Source organism: Protopterus annectens, chromosome 2.part1 (genome assembly GCF_019279795.1).
Source record: "Protopterus annectens isolate FY-2018-M chromosome 2.part1, PAN1.0, whole genome shotgun sequence".
In the NCBI taxonomy this organism is placed as follows: domain Eukaryota; kingdom Metazoa; phylum Chordata; order Ceratodontiformes; family Protopteridae; genus Protopterus; species Protopterus annectens.
The window spans coordinates 1564413065-1564431574 of record NC_056729.1 but is presented as its reverse complement, the minus strand read 5'-3'; the positions used below and the strand labels follow the sequence as shown (position 1 = coordinate 1564431574).

Genomic DNA, 18510 nt, shown 5'->3' with positions numbered 1-18510 from the left:
ACTGCTGCAGTCATTACACTTGGGTTGAATCCCAAAGCTGAGTCAGGGTGGCTGGTTCTATAGAGGATTTGGTGTGGCTATGAGGCCCTGCAGCACTGCAGTGGCAAGCCAGCTCTGGATCTAGAGTAAAGAGGCAAGTGGTAATGCTTGGTAAAGGTGTGCACAGAACTCCAAGTTGCAGCTTCCAAATTGTCTTTGTTAGGTACTCCTCTAAGGTAGGCAGTAGAAGTAGCAGTTGCCCTGGTGCAATGTGGTCTAATGTTAGATGGTACAGGTTTCCCATGCTGTGTGTAGCAGAACCGGATACAGTGTCCTATCCACTTTGAAATGGTCTGCTTTGAAATAGCTTTTCCCTGTGATCCTGTAGCATATGATAGAAACAATTGTTCAGTTTTTCTGAAAGCTTTTGTTTTGTCCAAGTAGAAGCGTAATTGCCTGTGTATGTCCAAGGAGTGTAGAAGTTTCTCCCCTTTATTCTGGGGATTTGGATAAAAAGTTGGCAAGTGAATAGTTTGGTTAAGAGCCACACTGGATACCACCTTAGGCATAAAAGAAGGGTTTGTTCTTAAAGAAACCCCGTCTTGGTGGAAAATGATGAAAGGCTCCACTGCCATTAGTGCCTGTAGTTCTGAGACTCTTCATGCTGAGGTTATTGCCAGAAGCAGAGCAGTTTTCCATGATATATATTTTAATTCTGCTGAATTGGCTGGCTCAAAAGGAGGTAAAGTGAGTTTTTCCAAGACAAAATTGAGGTCCCAAGTAGGTGTTGGTGCTCTCTGGGGCGGTCTTATGTTTTTAGCCCCTCTGAGGTACTGCTTTAGCAATGGATGAGAGAAAATAGGACGATCTGTGTTGTAATGAGCCGAAATGGAAGAGGTGTGGATCTTAATGGATGAGAAGGATAGTCCTTTGTCCAGCATCTCAGTTAAGTATTGTAGTATCTGAGGAATGTTAGGGACAAGATGGTCAAGGCTTTGAGCGTGGTTCCAGGCACAGAATCTCTTCCACTTTTCTGAATAAGATTTCCTGGTGCTAGGCCTCCTGGCCTCCAAAATGACATCCATAACAGCTTTAGAGAGAGGTGTTGTCTGTTTGGCTAATGAATCTGCCATGCAGCCAGGTTTAAGGTTTTGAGCTGACTGTGCAGGATCTGATTGTTTTGTTGAGTCAGTAGGTGTGGAATTTGAGGCAAAATCCACGGTGGGCCTTGAGCTAAGTTCTTTAAGATTGGGTACCAATGCTGGCGTGGCCAGTCTGGAGCAATCAAAATCATCTGTGTTTTTTTCTTGTCTGACTTTTAGGAGTACCTTTGAAAGGAGAGGCAGTGGTGGGAAGGCATAAACATTTAGGCTTTTCCAGCTGAACGAAAGAACATCCACTTTCCATGCTTGTGTGTGAGAAGTCCTTGTGCAGAATTTTTGTAGTTGGCAATTCAGTGGGGAGGCAAAAGATCTATGTCCGGGCACCTCCATTTTTGCATTATCATGCTGAAGACTTGTGGATTTAATTTCCACTCGTGAGGATCCATGATGTTTCTGCTTAAGTCGTCTGCCAGAGTATTTTTCTTTCCTGGCAGGAATCATGCTTGCAGATGAACTTGATAAGTTAGAGCTGTGTTCCACAAGGTCATGGCTTGTCTGCATAGGGGGTAAGAATGAGTGCCCCCTTGCTTGTTTATGTACCACATTACTGTGGTGTTGTCTGTCTTTAATAATAATTGTCCTGGATGCAGAAGGTCCTTGAAAGCTATTAGGGCATTTTGTACAGCCAACATTTCTTTTTGATTGATGTGAAGATGCATTTGGTTTGTGGTCCACTTGCCCTGAATACATTTTCCTGCCAAGTGTGCTCCCCAGGCGTAATCCGAAGCATCTGTTGTTAAAGTCTGCCTGGTTGTGGGAAGAGTGAAAAGCTGACCCTTGCTGAGGTGACATGCCTGTGCCCACCATAGAAACTCCTGTTGTAGGAAGGGAACTAGTGGTATTACTGTTTCCAAGCTGTGAGAGTGTTGAGTCCAAACACTTTTTAGGTACCATTGTAATTTCCTCATATGCAGTCTGGTATATGGAATTAGTAGTATGCAGGATGCCATGAATCCCAGGGCCTGCAGAATTTTTCTTGCAGGGAGTTGGGACTTCGTTGCCATCAACTGAAAATACTGAGTCAGTTGTCCTTGTTTGTCTGGCATGAGATAAGCCATCTGGGCCGTTGTATTTAAGCTGGCACCCAGGAATATTATCTCTTGTGAGGGCACTAGTTTTGACTTCTTTTCGTTTACTGTGTACCCTAGGCAAATTAACAACCTTTTTACAAACGCCAGATGCTTTAGAAGAATGTCCTTGCTCTCTGCTTGAATCAGGCAGTCGTCCAGGTATGGATACATTTGAATTCCTTTTTGTCTGCAAAATGCAATTACTGGTGCCAGGCACTTTATGAAGACCCTGGGCGCAGTAGATAAGCCAAAGGGCAGTGCAGAGAATTGGTAGTGCATTGAACCAGCTATGAATCTGAGGTATCTTCTGGAATTTTGTCTGATAGGGACATGCAGGTATGCCTCTTTGAGGTCCAAAGTAACAAGCCAAGCTTTCTTGCTCAACATGGGAAGGAGCTGCTGTAGTGTCAACATTTTTAATTTCGGAACATCCAGGTAAGTATTTAGAGTAGAAAGGTCTAGTATGGGTCTCCAGGCTTTGTCCTTTCTGGGGACCAGGAAGAGTCTTGAGTAAAATCCTTATCCTTGTTCCTGCTGTGGCACTTTTTGAATAGCTCTCATGTCCATGAGGGCTGTTGTAATTTGCTTTTGTGCCTCTGCCCATTGATTTAGTGGCAGGTCTGGCATTCCTTTTAGCCTTGGTAAAGTGTGAAAGTGGAACCTGTAACCCTGAGACACAATATTCAGAACCCATTTGTCTTGGGTGATTGCTTGCCAGTTTTGTGAAAAAAGTGTTAGTTTCCCCCCTAAGGGAGCTGCCAAAAGAGGAAAGCTTGGCATTGGAAGGAGGAAGTCATTGGGACTGTTTCCTATAAGGTTGTGACTTGTCTTCACCTCCTTTTGGGGTTGAAGCACCCCACTGTCGTGGTCTGTAAGAGCCTTGGGGCTGAGATCTGCCTCTTGGGCATCTGTATCTGCCTCTTTGTGGCCTGTCTGACACTGGAAAAGACCAATTTTTTTGTAGGCCAATTCCTGCTAAATCGAGGTGGATGTACCTGTAAGAAATCTTTCACTGTTTGCATAGATTTTGCCTTATCCTCCATTTTCTTTAATACCTCTTCTGCCTTAACACCAAATAAAATATCTTGCTGTAAAGGAGCATCCAATAATTTTGCCTTAACATGATCTGGTAAACTTTGTTCTTTTAACCAAGCATGCCATTGAATCACAGATCCTGTAACTGCTGCTCTACAAGAAGCCTCTAATGAATCAAAACCACATTGCAGAGTATGCTTTCCCACTTGTTCAGCTGCATCCAATAAATCCTGCATTTCCTTATAGTCAGGTTGTTCTGCACTTGTACTCATTTTCTGTTTTAACTAAGACAGTAAACATTGTTGATATTTAAGCATGTGAAACTGGCAATTTAAAGCCCTCACTGCTAAAGTTGCAGAGGTGTAAACTTTCTTCCCCCATCTGTCTAATGGTCTGGAATCCCTGTCAGAGGGAAATGGATTTTTAGCCGTGGAAGCCTTTACCCCTTTGGGACCCTGCAAAATAGTTTCTGGGTCAGCAACATGGTTTTTATAAAGAAATTTGTGAGAGTCAGGGACTCTGTAGTACCTCTGTCTGGCTTTACTGGAGCAGGGGGTAAAGAATCAGGATTTAAACTGGATTCAGAGAACACATCATCCACAATATCCAACACTGGCGGAATAGCAAGGGGCCTGTGTTGAGGCAATAAAAGAAAGTCTCTGAATCTTTTCTTGGATTCTGAGTAATCGTGGCCCTCCCAATGGAAATGCTCCCTCATGGTATTTAAAGTTTCCCCAAAAGAGTGATCCTCAGGAGGAGAGGCTGAAGGAATTGATTCTTCAGCATCAGAGTCCTCATAGGGGGGTAAAGAGTAACCCTGGTCTGAAGAGGAATCAGAATATATAGAAACCTGGTCAGAGGAATCATAGTCTATATCCTGCCTAGGCCTTTTATCAGGAGGGGGATGGGAACCCCTGATCAGAGTAATTAAGTCTTCGGCCATTTTGAGCATCTTCTTTTTAGGCATGGAGGCCTGTCCAGGTGAATGCTGTACTTGCTTCTTTGTCTCTAATGTAGTTTTAGACTTGGCTGTAGTTGCAATGGTAAGTTGTCAAGGTCTGAAAACACCCTCAGATGCCGATGCCTGCTCAGCGGCTCCAGACCCATCTGAAGGGTTAGTCTCCGTAGGCCCAACACCTTGAGTATCCAGAGGCCTAGGCACCTCCACGTGGGAGTCGGTAGCGGCCTGTGGCTCTGAGGTAGCGGGTGTCAGGGGCTGAAAAAGTGCCTTACTGAGAACCGGCGACTGGCCTAGAAGAGGCTTCGTCGTCAGTTTTGGGCCTCTGATACCTGTCCTTATCCTTTTCTTTGCGTTTTTTTGTGAATTCTGGTCGTTGGTTGTTCCGACGGCATGGTATAATTAAACCTTCGGCCAAAGTAATGGCGAGCAAAGTCAAACTGACGTTTAATAGTGCGTTTGTTAAATCTAGCACAAAACCGACAACTAGTGACGTCGTGATCTGGGCCTAGGCATGGAATACAGTAAGAATGAAAATCCTTATGAGGTATTTGCTTACCACAAGAAATACAATTATTAACTTTTACGGACATCGGTCTGAGGCAAGAAAAAGTTTCCCCAACGGGATACTTAGCTTTACTGAAGACTTCGGTTCTGAAAATCGAATTTGATATCTCAGGAGTCGACCGACCGGCACTTGCAAATTGCTTTTGCTTCGGGCACCGCGCAGCAAAAAAGACTGAAGAAAATGGCGTTGGCTGCTTCTTATATACCCCTGACGCACTGACATCAGGGAGGAGGCGACAGCAACCGACGCCGGACCAAGACTTTGGAACTCTGGCCGACTGCAGGACCGCCTGACGGCAGGATAACCCAAGTGTAATGACTGCAGCAGTGAAACACGATGAACATCCTCTAGATATGACGTTTAACACCCAACGGTCACTTGTGATGGCTTCCCAGGCTGCTGGATATATAGATAAATGTCCCCCGACTGCCTCCAGAGACAAGCAGTAGGCCAGTCCTTCAGGATTGCTGATTTGTCCTGTCCGAGAAGGTATCTTGAGACCGCTGGTTTATCAGACCCATCTGCCATTTGCACCATTTCCCCCCTCTGCCTCTGGAGAAAAAAATCTCCGCGAGGTTCCTGAAAAGGACCTTGAGATCTTCAGAACCACAACTTTTTGCCACCATGCTGTTTCCTGGAGAAGGGACACTGAGGGGTGGCAAAATGGATTCCAGTGGCAGACAAGGTCTTTCCTTCCTTCTCATTTTGCCACCCCTCAATGTCCCTTCTGCAGGAAACAGCAGATTAGATCAATAAGGAGGTCTGCAGGGGGAGACACCAAGATGTAGATGGGCCTGATCCGAAGGCTTCCAGGAACACAGATTCCTAAGGACTAGGGTTTTGGGCAGACCACCCACCCTTATGGTGCAGGATGTCCATAATGTCTCCAAAGGAGACATCCTCAGGTGGGGAACCCTTCCCCATCATCCAAGTCGGTGTCCTCAATGAGGGATTCCTGTGGGGAATCCAAGTGCCTCCTTTTGCACATAAGCTTATGATGGACCTCCTCGGTGGGATGCTCCGGGGAGGTATAGGAAGACTCAGAATGTTCCAAAAGGGAAGTGACCTGAAAGAAATTTTGGGCAGCCTGTCCGGGAGGTGACAGAAGGGATGACTCAGGTACAATCTCTCCTGGGGGAGGACTGGGTTCTGAAGGAGGTAGATTTGAGGCTCTCCTAGGCACAGAGAGAAATCTCTCCACCACTTTGAATGCTGAGGGCAAACGGGGGTTTGAGGGCACATCTGTTGGTGCCAAAGCTGCTGGAGAAGTCCTATAAGCCCCTGTCACCCCCAGATCCCACAGTGGAGTCAGAGCCGAGCAGCTATCAAGTGCCAAGGCTCTGCAGGGAAGAGACAACTCCAAAACCTTCATCGTTGACATCGAACCCTCTGACCTGACGCTGATTCGCCTCACTCTAAGACAGGTAGGGCCGAACCACTCAAGGCAACCACTGGAGGTGAGCTAAAGTATCTGTAGGTTCAGATATCTTGACTCCTGGGATCCTCGGACCCAATGACTCCGAAGCTAGGGGGTGGATCGGAGAAGGAGAGATGGGAACAAACAAAGGCTGATGGCTCACAGATCCAGCAGGGGATGGAGCATGCATAACCCCCAGTTGAATCTGTGCCTTGAAAAACCTCATCAGCATCCTGTCAACCTCGGCTTCAGATAGGCTACGAGAGGACCTGATGGAAGAATCCACAGAAGGCAGCCTGGAGACTGGCCTGGAAGACTGCAATAAAGGGAATTTAGGCCTTGAGGTAACCGGCTCTGTGGAGAACCTTGGAGACCAGAGTTGAGAAGAGTCTTTGCAAACGATCGGACTAGAGTCCTTAGGATCTGATGTCTTGCCAACTATCTGAGAAGGTTCACCGGACAAGGAGGGAGCTGTACCTGGGGACCTTCTCTTCTCTCTGTGCTTCTTGGAGGGGGTTTCAGCCCCGGACATTGCAGGAGTCCCAGAAGAGGAAGAAGCTGTCGATGGCAATACAACCTTCAAGATAAGTTTATTCTGCCTATCAATAAGAGTGCACTGGTTAAAACCACACAGGAGGAATCCAAGTGAGATGCCCCTAAGCAAACTACACATTCCGTGTGGGCATCTAATAGAGGGATCTTATGCCCACACCTAGCACACTTTTTAAACACAGCTGGCCTTTCCAACAAAACCAAAGAGGAAAACCAAAAAAAAAACACAGAATAGAAAGGATTTTTTTTTTTAAGAAGGAAAGAAAGAAAGAAGGTTAGGAGTAGAAGGTTAATGAAACAAAATGGACCAAATGGTTCTTTAGAGAGAAAAAAGGAGGGTAGGGAAAAACAGGAAGAAATCCTACAGTAGGGATAAAAAAAGGAGGAAGAAACTTTGAAGAAAACACTCACAAATACACAATGGAGCTCAGATTATCACAATCCCGATGCTGATGAAAATGCAGCAAACTAAATCTGAGGGGATGAGGGGAGAGCAGGGCATTACGGGCAGAGGGGGAGCTCAAATTTTTAGATCCTAGACCTGTAGTATTCAGATCTGATGTCAGATCTGAACATACAAGTTGAAGACCAAATGAAAAACAACTTCAAATTAACTTTTAAGGGTGTTTTATTCATTACATAGCTACCGACAGTGGTAGACTCCCCAAAAGGTACTATAATGCATTTCTTCGTACTGAGTTTTAAACAATGGCTTTGGCACCAAACATTTACCTCTATTAGACCTTCCTGATGGAGGGTGCTCCTCTTGTGAGGAATTCAATGACTGCTCCTAGTTTGCAATCATCAGCCGGATTGGTCAGTCAAAGGCCTTTGACATTGGCTTTGGCATCAGAGAAGTAGATGCCAAAGTGGTGTGGGCCCAGCACAGAGTCCAGGGAGACTCCACTGGTGACTGGCCTCTATTCAAAAGATTCAAAAAAACTTTTTTGTTATTTAGGAAACACAAGTAAAATTTCGAGTGTCAGCTCTTTTACAGGAGAAAACAAACAGACATGATAGGTATTAAAGAACAAACAATAACTATAGTAACAAAGTAATATCTAAGTAGCTGTCGCACATGCTTGTACACTATTTATTACACTAGACAACACTGACTACTAGATAATTAACACATGAAAAGAAAAGTACACTATACACAGAGGTGGCCTCTCCAATTCTAACCTCCTGGGTCCTATCAGTGAGCCAGCTAGCAATCCAATGTGTTATAAAGGGATTTACACCTAGTTCCATAAGTTTGTTGACAATGCCCAAGTGGGGCATTGTATCAAATGTGCCAGATCTAGTTAGGCAGAATGCACTGTTTTCACCTTCATTCATTGTTTTAGTGATGTCCTACTTCAACAGAAAAAAAAAAAACATTTAAGGCAGAAATCATTAATGGCCTACCACATGCACATTTGTTTATAGACTTGAAGGTGATGATATCAGCTCATTAACTTTAATACATGTGCAATAAGAAAAAAACAGACAAAGTTGAGGTGCTACTGTTATGTCCAGAGTAAAGAGAAAACTGAAGATGGTATGAGTTAACATTATTTAAGACAAACATGTCAGTCAAAGATAACAATACATTGGTCCAAAAAAGATGTTCCGTATGCCTGGTTTGGCACTCTGAATATTGAACGATTACACAGTCATTGTGCACTTCTTAGGAATGTAATGTGGGAACTTTACAAAGGCACAATAGGATGAGTACTGGACAGTGTCAGCAGCTAGAAAGAAGCAGAGATTCTGAGGCTGATGCACTCTCATATCTCTGATGTTGCGATGCTTTAACATGCTTAAGAAAGGAATGTTTGTCTGATGTACAGAAATTTATGTTTGTCTGATGTACAGAAATTAAAAAAAATGATAATTGAAAGTGCACATGAAGTACCCAATAGTCTTTCCTTATACTGACCTTCATTAAAAAGTACAAAGGATGGAGAGCCCTACTCAACCGATTAAAGGACTAAGCTGCAAGTAGCCGATATTCTCTAATCCTTCTACAGACAAGACAATGTCTTACTACATTACCCAAAACAGATGACTTGAAGTTCCTGTGCTATCCTACATCTCATATGACAAGTCAATTGCAAAAATGTCCATCAAGAAGAGAAGTTAGGCCACTGTATCCCACTAGTTGAGTGTAAGGTGTTCTGCTATAAAGATGGAGATCTAAGTTTGAATAAAATTAGATCCATTTGCATTCTGTGTGATCCAAAGCAAGTCACCTAACTTCCCTGGAGTCTGCATGACTCTGGTATTCCTGTCAGAACAGTAGTTTATGAAAATATAAACACATAAGACAAACATGAAAATAAATAGATGCATATGTCCCCTCTGAAGTACTTATTGTTTTCTTCAGGGGATATAAACTGTTAGCTGAAATACACTGTTAACCTTGTTTTCTGTATTTACTCTATTAATTTCTTCAGATAGTTTTTTATGTATCTATGTATGTGTGTATGTATGTAAGTGTGTACTTATATTTTCTGTTTTTTTTTTTTAACCAGAGTAGAGCACTGATCCATTTGCATCTTTTCAGATTCAGTCTGGGGTTACAACAGATCAACAAACCAGTGCAGTAGATTCCTTACAGAGGTAGTGTAGATGAATCAGAAAATGTTATACGGTAAACAACACAATTATAGTTAGATAAGTATACACATTATGAAAGAATAAAATAACTGTTTCTATTTACTATATACACAATTGGACATACATACATACAAATATTTCAAGCACAGGCTTTAATGCCCTTCTAGCTTGCCAATATACCAAAACACTTGTTCCCATAATAAGTGTCCAGAATGTTCTTAAAAACATCTAAACTAGTACTTGCTTTAATGTAATTTGGTAGTCTGTTCTATACATCAGCTTCTCTGTCAGAGAACCAATTAGTACACTTCTCATTCCTACAGAATCTTCTACACAGGTTGTCTGATGATTCTCTAGTACTTTTTGATAACCCCAATCATTCCCAGAGGTTGTTGTCTCTAAATGCCCTAGATACTTGAATAAGATCTCCTCTTAGATATCTGTAAGAGACATTGTACAAGTTCAGATATTTTAGTCTTTTACAGTAACTTAAATTTTCACATCCATGGATGCCCTTGGTATATTTCCACTGCACTCTTTCCAGTTTACTCATGCTTGTTTTCTTATAGGGTTTCCATATTGTTATTCCAGACTCAAGTTTGGGTCTAATATAACAAACAATGACTTAATCATTTTTGATTTCCTAGACTTTATAAATCTTTTTATGCAACTTATAGTTCTATAACTATCATTTACCAATTGCTTGATATGATTAGAAAAACTCATAGCTGAATCTACAATATACCAAGGTCCTTAAATGAGTCTACAGTTTCAATCACTGTGTGCTGTCTTAAATATTCACCTTTCAGTTTATGTCCCCCAAATCTCATATGCTTAGTTTTTGATGAATTTATCACCATATTATTCTCCTGGCCCAAATGGTCGATTTAGTCAAGTTATTTTGCAGACATGTCTTATCTGTAACATATGTAATCAGTTTATCCAATTTCAGGTTGTCTGCATATAGACAGTATAACACCTCAGATGAAAAAGTTAGGTCTGAAAGACAATCTAAACAAGTAAGGGCCTAGGACAGAGCCCTGTGGGACACCCTGACTGTGACAAAGGATTTCACCTGTCCAGTTGCTGTTTTATACTTCCCATGCCCTATTTGTAAGCCATGCAGCTAGCCATCTTATCAAGAGTACATCAATACCTAGTTGTATTAATTTATTGATCAGTGTTTTGTGTATGGCTCTGTTAAAGTTAAATCTATACAAATTACATCACAGCACAATTTTTCATTCATATATGTTATTATATTATTATAGAACATCATATTACAGGTGATAATACATCTGTTTTCAACATATGCATGCTGATATATGGTTTCAAGTCCCAACCTATCCAGTTCTGATAATAACTTAACCAATATTACCTTCTCCATTATTTTTCCACAACATGAAAGTAGACTTAAGGGTCTACAGTGGATATAGAAAGTGTACACACCCCTGTTAATATGCCAGGTTTTTGTGATATAAAAAAATGAGACCACAATAAATCATTTAAAAACTTTTCCCACCTTTAATGTGACCTATAACCTGTACAATTCAATTGAAAAACAAATAAACCTGTTAGGGGAAAAATATAAAAAAATAAAAAATGTACAATAAGCTGGTTGCATAAGTGTGCACACCCTTAAACTAATACTTTGTTGAAGCACCTTTTGATTTAATTAGAGCAGTCAGTCTTCTTGGTTAGGAGTCTATCAGCATGGCACATCTTGGCTTGGCAATATTTGCCAACTCTTCTTTGCAAAAGTGCTCTAAATCTGTCAGATTGCAAGGGCATCTCTTGTGCACAGCCTTATTCAGGTCACCCCACAGATTTTCTATTGGATTTAGGTCTGGGCTTTAGCTGCGCCATTCCAAAACTTTAATTTTCTTCTGGTGAAGCCATTCTTTTGTTGATTTGGATGTATGCTTGGGGTCAGTGTCGTCTTGAAAGGTGAAATTCCTCTTCATCTTTCTAACAGACGCCTGAAGGTTTTGGGCCAAAAGTGACTGATATTTGGAACTGTTCATAATTCTCTCCACCTTGACTAAAGCCCCAGTTCCAGCTGAAGAAAAGCAACCCCAAAGCATGATACAGCCACTACCATGCTTCTCCGTGGGCATGTTCTTTTGGTGAGGTGAAGTGTTGTTTTTGCGCCAAACATACTCTTTGGAATTGTGGCCAAAAAGTCCCAGCTTGGTCTCATCAAACCATAAAACATTTTCCCACATGCTTTTGGGAAACGATGTACTGTTTTGCAAATTTTAGTCGGGCCTGGATGTTTTTCTGTGTATGAAAAGGATTCAGTCTTACAACCCTACCCCATAGTCCAGACATATGGAGAATATGGGAGATTGTCGTCACATGTAGTACACAACCAGTACTTGCCAGAAATTCCTGCAGCTCCTTCAGTGTTGCTGTAGGTCTCTTGGCAGCCTTCCTGACCAGTTTTCATCTTGTCTTTTCATTCATTTTGGAGTGACGTCCAGTTCTTTGCAACATCACTGTTGTCCCATATTTTCTCCACTTTTTGATGACTGTGTTCCATGGTATATCCAATGTTGTGGAAATTTTTTGTACCCTTCTCCTGACTGATACCTTTCAACAATGAGATTCCTTTGATGCTTTGTAAGCTCTTTGTGAACGCTTTTGCTGTAGCAGACAACTGAGTAAATGTCAGGAAAATCCTATTAGGGGTTAATCAGTCTCTTTAATTTATGGCAAGTGTGTACCGAATAAGACTGAATGCTGTAGTTAAATCAAAAGGTGCTTCAACGAAGTATTAGTTTAAGGGTGTGCACACTTATGCAACCAGCTTATTGTACATTTTTTATATTTTTCCCCTAACAGATATGTTTGTTTTTCAATTGAACTGAACAGGTTATAGGTCACATTAAAGGTGGGAAAAGTTTTGAAATGATTTTTTTGTGGTCTCATTTTTTATATCACAAAAACCTGGCATTTTAACAGGGGTGTGTACACTTTTTATATCCACTGTACATGACTTTGGATTTGTCCTACTCCCCTTTCCCCTTGAAGACAGGTTTAATAAGTGCACATCTCCAATCTTGAGGAATCTCCCCATATTTATATGACCTAGTGAATACTAGATATAATGGTACCATAAGCTCTTGCTGAAGTGTTCTCAGGTCATTGTTACTAATTCCATCTCCTCCCTGTGCTTTGTTTGGCTCCAGTTTGTGCAGTTCTTTTTCAATATAATCTAATTTGATTCTAGTATCTGGGGTTACACCTGGATGTCACTAGGACAACTTATCACCCCTTTTGTGGAGCCAAACTGTTTTGCATAAGATTTTGTAAATATATAATCTGTTGGGTCTGAGAATAAATTTTAGAATCTGCATACAGGTTATCAATTTGTGTGTCTTTACCCCTTCCACATCTTATGCATCTATAAAATGTTTCCTATTATGCTCAATATCTTTATATAAATTTTCCTCAAATTTTTCTTGATCTTGTCTCACACTATGCTTAATCTGTTTGTCCAGCTTGTTTATTTCAGTTTTCAAAGTTGTAGGTCGACCTCTCTTCCATTTCTTTTATTTTTGTCTCTCTCACCTTAATTAGGTATCTTGTTCTTATGGAAATATATCCCCCTGATATTGCATGCCTAGATCCTGATGTTAAACATTTTTCGATTATCTGCACTCAAACAAATTCTCTTTCAAAACCTTCCACACTCTATCTGCAGTTTTTCCACTGAACACCTCACTCCAGTTAGTTTTACATAGTAACTGTTTTACTTCCATATACTCTGTACTTAACCTTCTTCGCATAGGTTTAGATTTCAGTTTGGCAGAATTATCTAGCAACAAATTAACCTTTATAACCCTATGATCACTGCACATCAATGCTGGCAAATTGTAACAGTTATAGGCAAGGCAGCTTATGATGATGAACAGTAAAGAAAAGAGGTCTAGTGTGGAAAAGGATGAACCAAAAAGTGTAGGTGGGCAGAAAGAATGGAAATGGAATATATTGAATTTAAAGGAGAAAGAAAAGGAAGCTTTATAGTCAAGGAAGACCCACATTGTTCAAATGGGTAATTTAATAATAGCAGAGTGTCTAGTGGTTTTAATGAGCACCTAATCAATACACAATACACAGGTACTGTAAAATGAACTTATATGACCAAATGATTATTGTAAAGCAGTTCACAGATTTAAATAACTAAGAAACTTCCTGCACATCAGAAGAGACCTACTAAAATAATTTGGAGTGACATGGTGCACAAAACAATAAATGCACTACTGAGATAAATTATACTCAGTGCTTAAGGTACCTACTTGCCAGCAGCATAAACCTCAGCTGTATCAAACAGATTGATTCCATTCTCATAAGCAAGAGTCACTAGCTGCTCAGCCATCTGCAATGTAAAGAAAAAGAAATAGTATTTTAAGCATTACATGAATTCATCATTCAGGCAGTGCTAAAACAGAAAACAGGACTTATTTTTAAAAAACACTATTCATAAATAATGATTCTGTTTACTGAGCACCTCTCTTTATTCACATCAAGTGTCCATTTTATTATGTAGATGCCTAGACATACCATACTTTACTTATTTTGGATTTTGTTGACCCAACTGGTAAACTAGCATAACCGGAGACAAAACACTACATTTTATAACAATTGTGGATGGAGAAAGTGTACAGATACAGTTACTGCAACAATGGCAATGACTGTTAAAATGCATTAAATTACCAGTCAAACAGCAGTAAATGTCTCACAGGATAATAGCATGCACAGTAACCATGTGTCTTGTTGAAGCCCTGGTAAGCAACTTCCTTTCATTTTCCATCTATTTCTGTTATGGCCTGGTTATAATTTTAGTCAATAGTGTAGGACAGCCATCCATAAATGCCTGCCAGTAGGGGTCCAGCACTTCAGTGATGTTCAAGAACCCTACAAGATGGTTCTTTAGACCTACTACAGCAGTTTTTACAAAAGAAAAAGTTGGGCTCATTGTCCTCTTATGGTGTGGTAAAATGTGGCTCACATTTACTTCTCAAGGCACCTGATCTTCATGGAATCCCAAGATTCTCTGAAGCAGTCATATAAAGCCTTTTGTTTGGTTACAGTTTATACTACAACTCCCTCATTTACATGTTCTTTCAAGAACGTATCACTTTCCAAATCACTTCCATCCCCCCTATAAGAAATGTAATGCTTCCAGGCAGATACCCCTGTGGTGTCTTCTTCATTTAGAGCAAAAGGTTTGTATCAAGCATCGTATTTCTTTAAATATCAGCCATGGCTTGTATTAAAATCACAGATGGTACCACATCTACTATTCCAGGTCGGCTTTTATTATAAGGAGAATTCTATTAGAACACTTAAGACTACAGTATACTTTAAACATGCATCTTCATGCCCTGATTTTCCATAAAGAATAATCAGAAATAACTTAGCATTGGACATTTCTCCAAATCAAATTCTGTACTGTATATTTTATTTAAAGATACTACTTTGATACGGTTTCACCAAAAGTATAAAAATTCATTGCTTAGATGTTACAAGATATTACTATGGGAAAGTTAGACAAGTACTACTAACAGACTCATCTTATTTTCTCCTCTGTCCATCATGTCCTCACTTTCTCATTTCCAGAATTATTCTATGCACGGAGGCACAGGGAATGCACGCTTATCACGTGACATTAATCTGTAAGTATATACTAGTTCTACAAGGTTATGCTGCTCCACTTACCATCACATGTACTTGGTTTTTGGCATGACTTAGGAAGTGTATTCAAGGTGCAGATTCTATTACAGGTCGAAACTGATTTATGGTTAAAAGACTAACTTTCCATTTCCTAAAATGAAATTTGACCTCATACTTAAACACTGCACCTGCATGCAGCAGCAGCCTAAAAGTAAACATCATGCACAAGCAGAAGCTATTCTTTCAAGAAACAACTCAGAGAGTTTTTTATTGAATCTTACAAATGTCAATGCTTCAAGGATAATGGCTGATTCAAATAAACTATTCCTTCTTTCTCCAAGATTAGTGCACATTTCAAGCATTGTACAAATCAATGGCTCCTTATAACTCACAGAAATGTGTTGATTGATGTGTAAATTATTCCTTCACGACACTGTATGCTGTTATATGTTACATCATAAATTATATAAACTTTAATTTATTTATTTGCGGTTGACCAGGGCTGTGAATAAAAGGAGTCTGAGGGCCATTCATTTACCAGTTAACAAACAATAATAAACAGTGTAATTTCTTGTTGTGTCAATAATTCTATTATAATTTTAAGTGACTCTATAGATAACAAAATTAAAACACAGTCAACGTACAAAACACTGAATAAAACAAAAAGACAGCTTTGGTAGCAGCTAATAGTTTTGACGAATAAGCGTTCCGGACTAAAATGTCACACTCCATGAAATATCAAGATTTTCCAGTACCCAGACAAATTATGGTATGTTACAGTAGTTTCCCACAAAAAAATGAAAAATTAGTGGCATTGGTTATAAGATACCTGGTACTGGACCAGGACTTTGTTTTACTTAATTCTGTCTACCTGATGTATGCTTCTACTTGTTACTCTGGTAATACTTAGCATTATAATAGTACTATTCTAAAATGGAAAATTAGTGGCATTGGTTATAAGATACCTGGTAATGGACTAGGACTTTGTTTTACAAATTCTGTCTACCTGATGTATGATTCTACTTGTTACTCTGGTAATACTTAGCATTATAATAGTACTATTCTAAATGACGCTTTGAGCATGTCCATAGACTCTGGAAAGCTGGTACACTTGATGACTGATTCATGATGAATGAAACAGAACAACACTCAACCTTGCAGCTAAGCTCCTACTATACTATGCAGTGCTGTCATCATTACACCCAAACTCAAAAACAAGTTGTGGTCTACGGTAAAAGAGCAGTTTCTATTCAAAACAGTGTTTCAGACTTGTTGAGGGTTGTTAGTAATCTCCTGAACAGTATATCTCTTGGTCTGTTGAGAGCACTGTAAGGAAGAAATTGAAAAATGACGCAACTTGAACATTCCATAGCAGAATGTTCATAACCAAGTAAGCATAAACAGCTGTATATTACTTGAATTCACTCAATTAACTACTTCTACAAGAAAGGAATGCGCATATAGAAAAGGCTATACTGGATCTTAAGGAAAATGTCAAGTCATTTCACAACTGGAGACATTTAAACTAATCAAGTAAAAAACTTTCACAGTATGGCACTGCAGCATTCAAATAAAAAAGAACATTCAAAAAGCAATCTGCACTCCTCTGAGAGGTTCTAACTATATTCTATACCCAGATGTGATAATGTTCTACATCTGTATTACAGTCTATAATGTCCATTGCATTAGGATCCAATACATTACAAAACATTCTGCACTGGAATGGCAATGAAATATACTATGTCCGGTTTTTGGGGCCCCAAAAAACACCTCCAGAAAAACGATTTCCAGTCCCGCCTGGTGTTCCCTAGCCCAAAAAAGGGAAAAAGGGGATTGGTATAAAATTTTGGTAGCCAGCTTTGTTTTCAATTTTCTTTTCACCCGAGGATCCCTTTTAAAATTTTTACTCGTTATAAGTTCCCTTTAAGACATTTTTAAAAGGAAATTTGTTGGGTTAAAAAAAAGCTGTGAGAAAATGCTTTTACCTGTCCCTGATTTGATTCCTTTTTTATTGGAAACTTAAGATATAGTTCCTTCTTAATGGCAGCATACACCATAGATCCAAAGAAAAACCTTTTTAGAAAAAGTTTCATGTGAAAAAAAGGATCCCTTGGTAGTCCACTAATCAGGGGCGTCACCTTCTTCAACCACCCCGAGGGTCAAGGGGGACACCCGAGTAAGGCAGGCAGGTCAGATAAAAATTATCCCCCGAAGTTTAACCCGGCCTTTCCCCCGTTTTGGAAGAAATTTGAAAAAAAGCAACTTGAAACAAGGGGAAACCCGAATTCAAACCGTAAAATAAAAGCTAATATTATTCTTTTTACACTTTTTCCAGGGTCTTGAAAACAAAGGGCCCCAAGAAAATGAGATTTCCCCCAGGGATTTTAAGTCTTTCAGTCTGGATGGGGAGTACAAAAAAGCCCAAAGAACGCCACCGACTGGGGTAAAATTTTTAACCATGTGATAATGCACCTGTAAAGCCAAAGGGCCGCTAGGGAAAAAAATTAAAAACCGACGAATGGCCCCGGAAAAACAACTTTCTTCCCCCCAAGGAGAGGGGCGACAACCACCACTCACCCTCAGCACGAGGAACCCAGTTTTAAAGAAAAATCCCCCCACGAAAAAATGATCGGGTAAAACCCCCCCAAATCCTAAAGCCCGTCATTTTAAAACCCAAAAAAATATTTTTGGAACAATTTACATCCTGTATGGCTCTGAAATTGGGGCCCGGCCTCGGACTTAGAAATCTTCCCTTTTTCTTAACTTTCCGGAAATCATACCGGAAATAATCATTCTCGAACAAAGTTTGGAAACGAAAAACACCAAAGAATACCTGATTTTTCTAATTGGGTCATGGGTTATCGAGCCACAGGGCTAATGCCTCGGTCAAACAATACTGGTTAAAAACCAAAAAGGGCCCCGCGAGCCATAAGGAAAGCTGAAATTACCCACCCAACTAAGTTAAGCCTAAAGGTTCCAAGAAAGAAAAAACCCTTTACCCCAATAAACCCTTAAAATGAGTTTTTTTTTGCAGATTAGGTAAATTTTATAAAAAGAGTCCTTCTTTTAAACCCCCCAATTTAACAGGTATTTTAAAAGGCATTTTCTGACAGCACGAGTCACACTTCTTGAAAGCTCTGAACCTTTGTATCATGGACATATTCAAGGAACGAAGTGTAATCACACACAGAAAACACACACACACAGATTACACTAATAGGGTTCAAAGGGAATTATTTAAACTAAAGGTAAGTTAAATAAGAACTCCTAATTAAAACACATACACACCCTAAGGATAGGAAGGAAGGGCCGAAGGCCTTTGGGGAAAGAACTATAAGTTCTTTACAAAAAAGGGGGGGCTGGATAAAGGTAGAAGGGATAAGAAGTCCACTACACTAAGGGGAAAGAAAAATACACAGAGCTAGCCTAAGTCTAAGAATTTAAACTAGTCTAACTTTCACTAACCTGGAGCCGGTAGAAAACACACC

At 40.1% G+C, this 18510-nt stretch overlaps 1 protein-coding gene across 2 annotated transcripts in view; it reads right to left on the bottom strand.

The window, feature by feature from the left end:
• KCNAB2 (potassium voltage-gated channel subfamily A regulatory beta subunit 2) overlaps nt 1-18510 on the bottom strand; it is a 1357533-nt gene that overhangs the window by 865447 nt on the left and 473576 nt on the right. Inside the window, exon 1 of one of the 2 annotated variants that reach the window (XM_044063011.1) lies at nt 13645-13724. The exons of the other annotated variant lie outside the window; for it this stretch is intronic. Within the exon in view, the coding sequence (XP_043918946.1) occupies nt 13645-13724 (80 nt within the window). Of the gene's footprint in view, nt 1-13644; nt 13725-18510 lie in introns of those variants that run through there. 2 annotated transcript variants of the gene reach the window in all.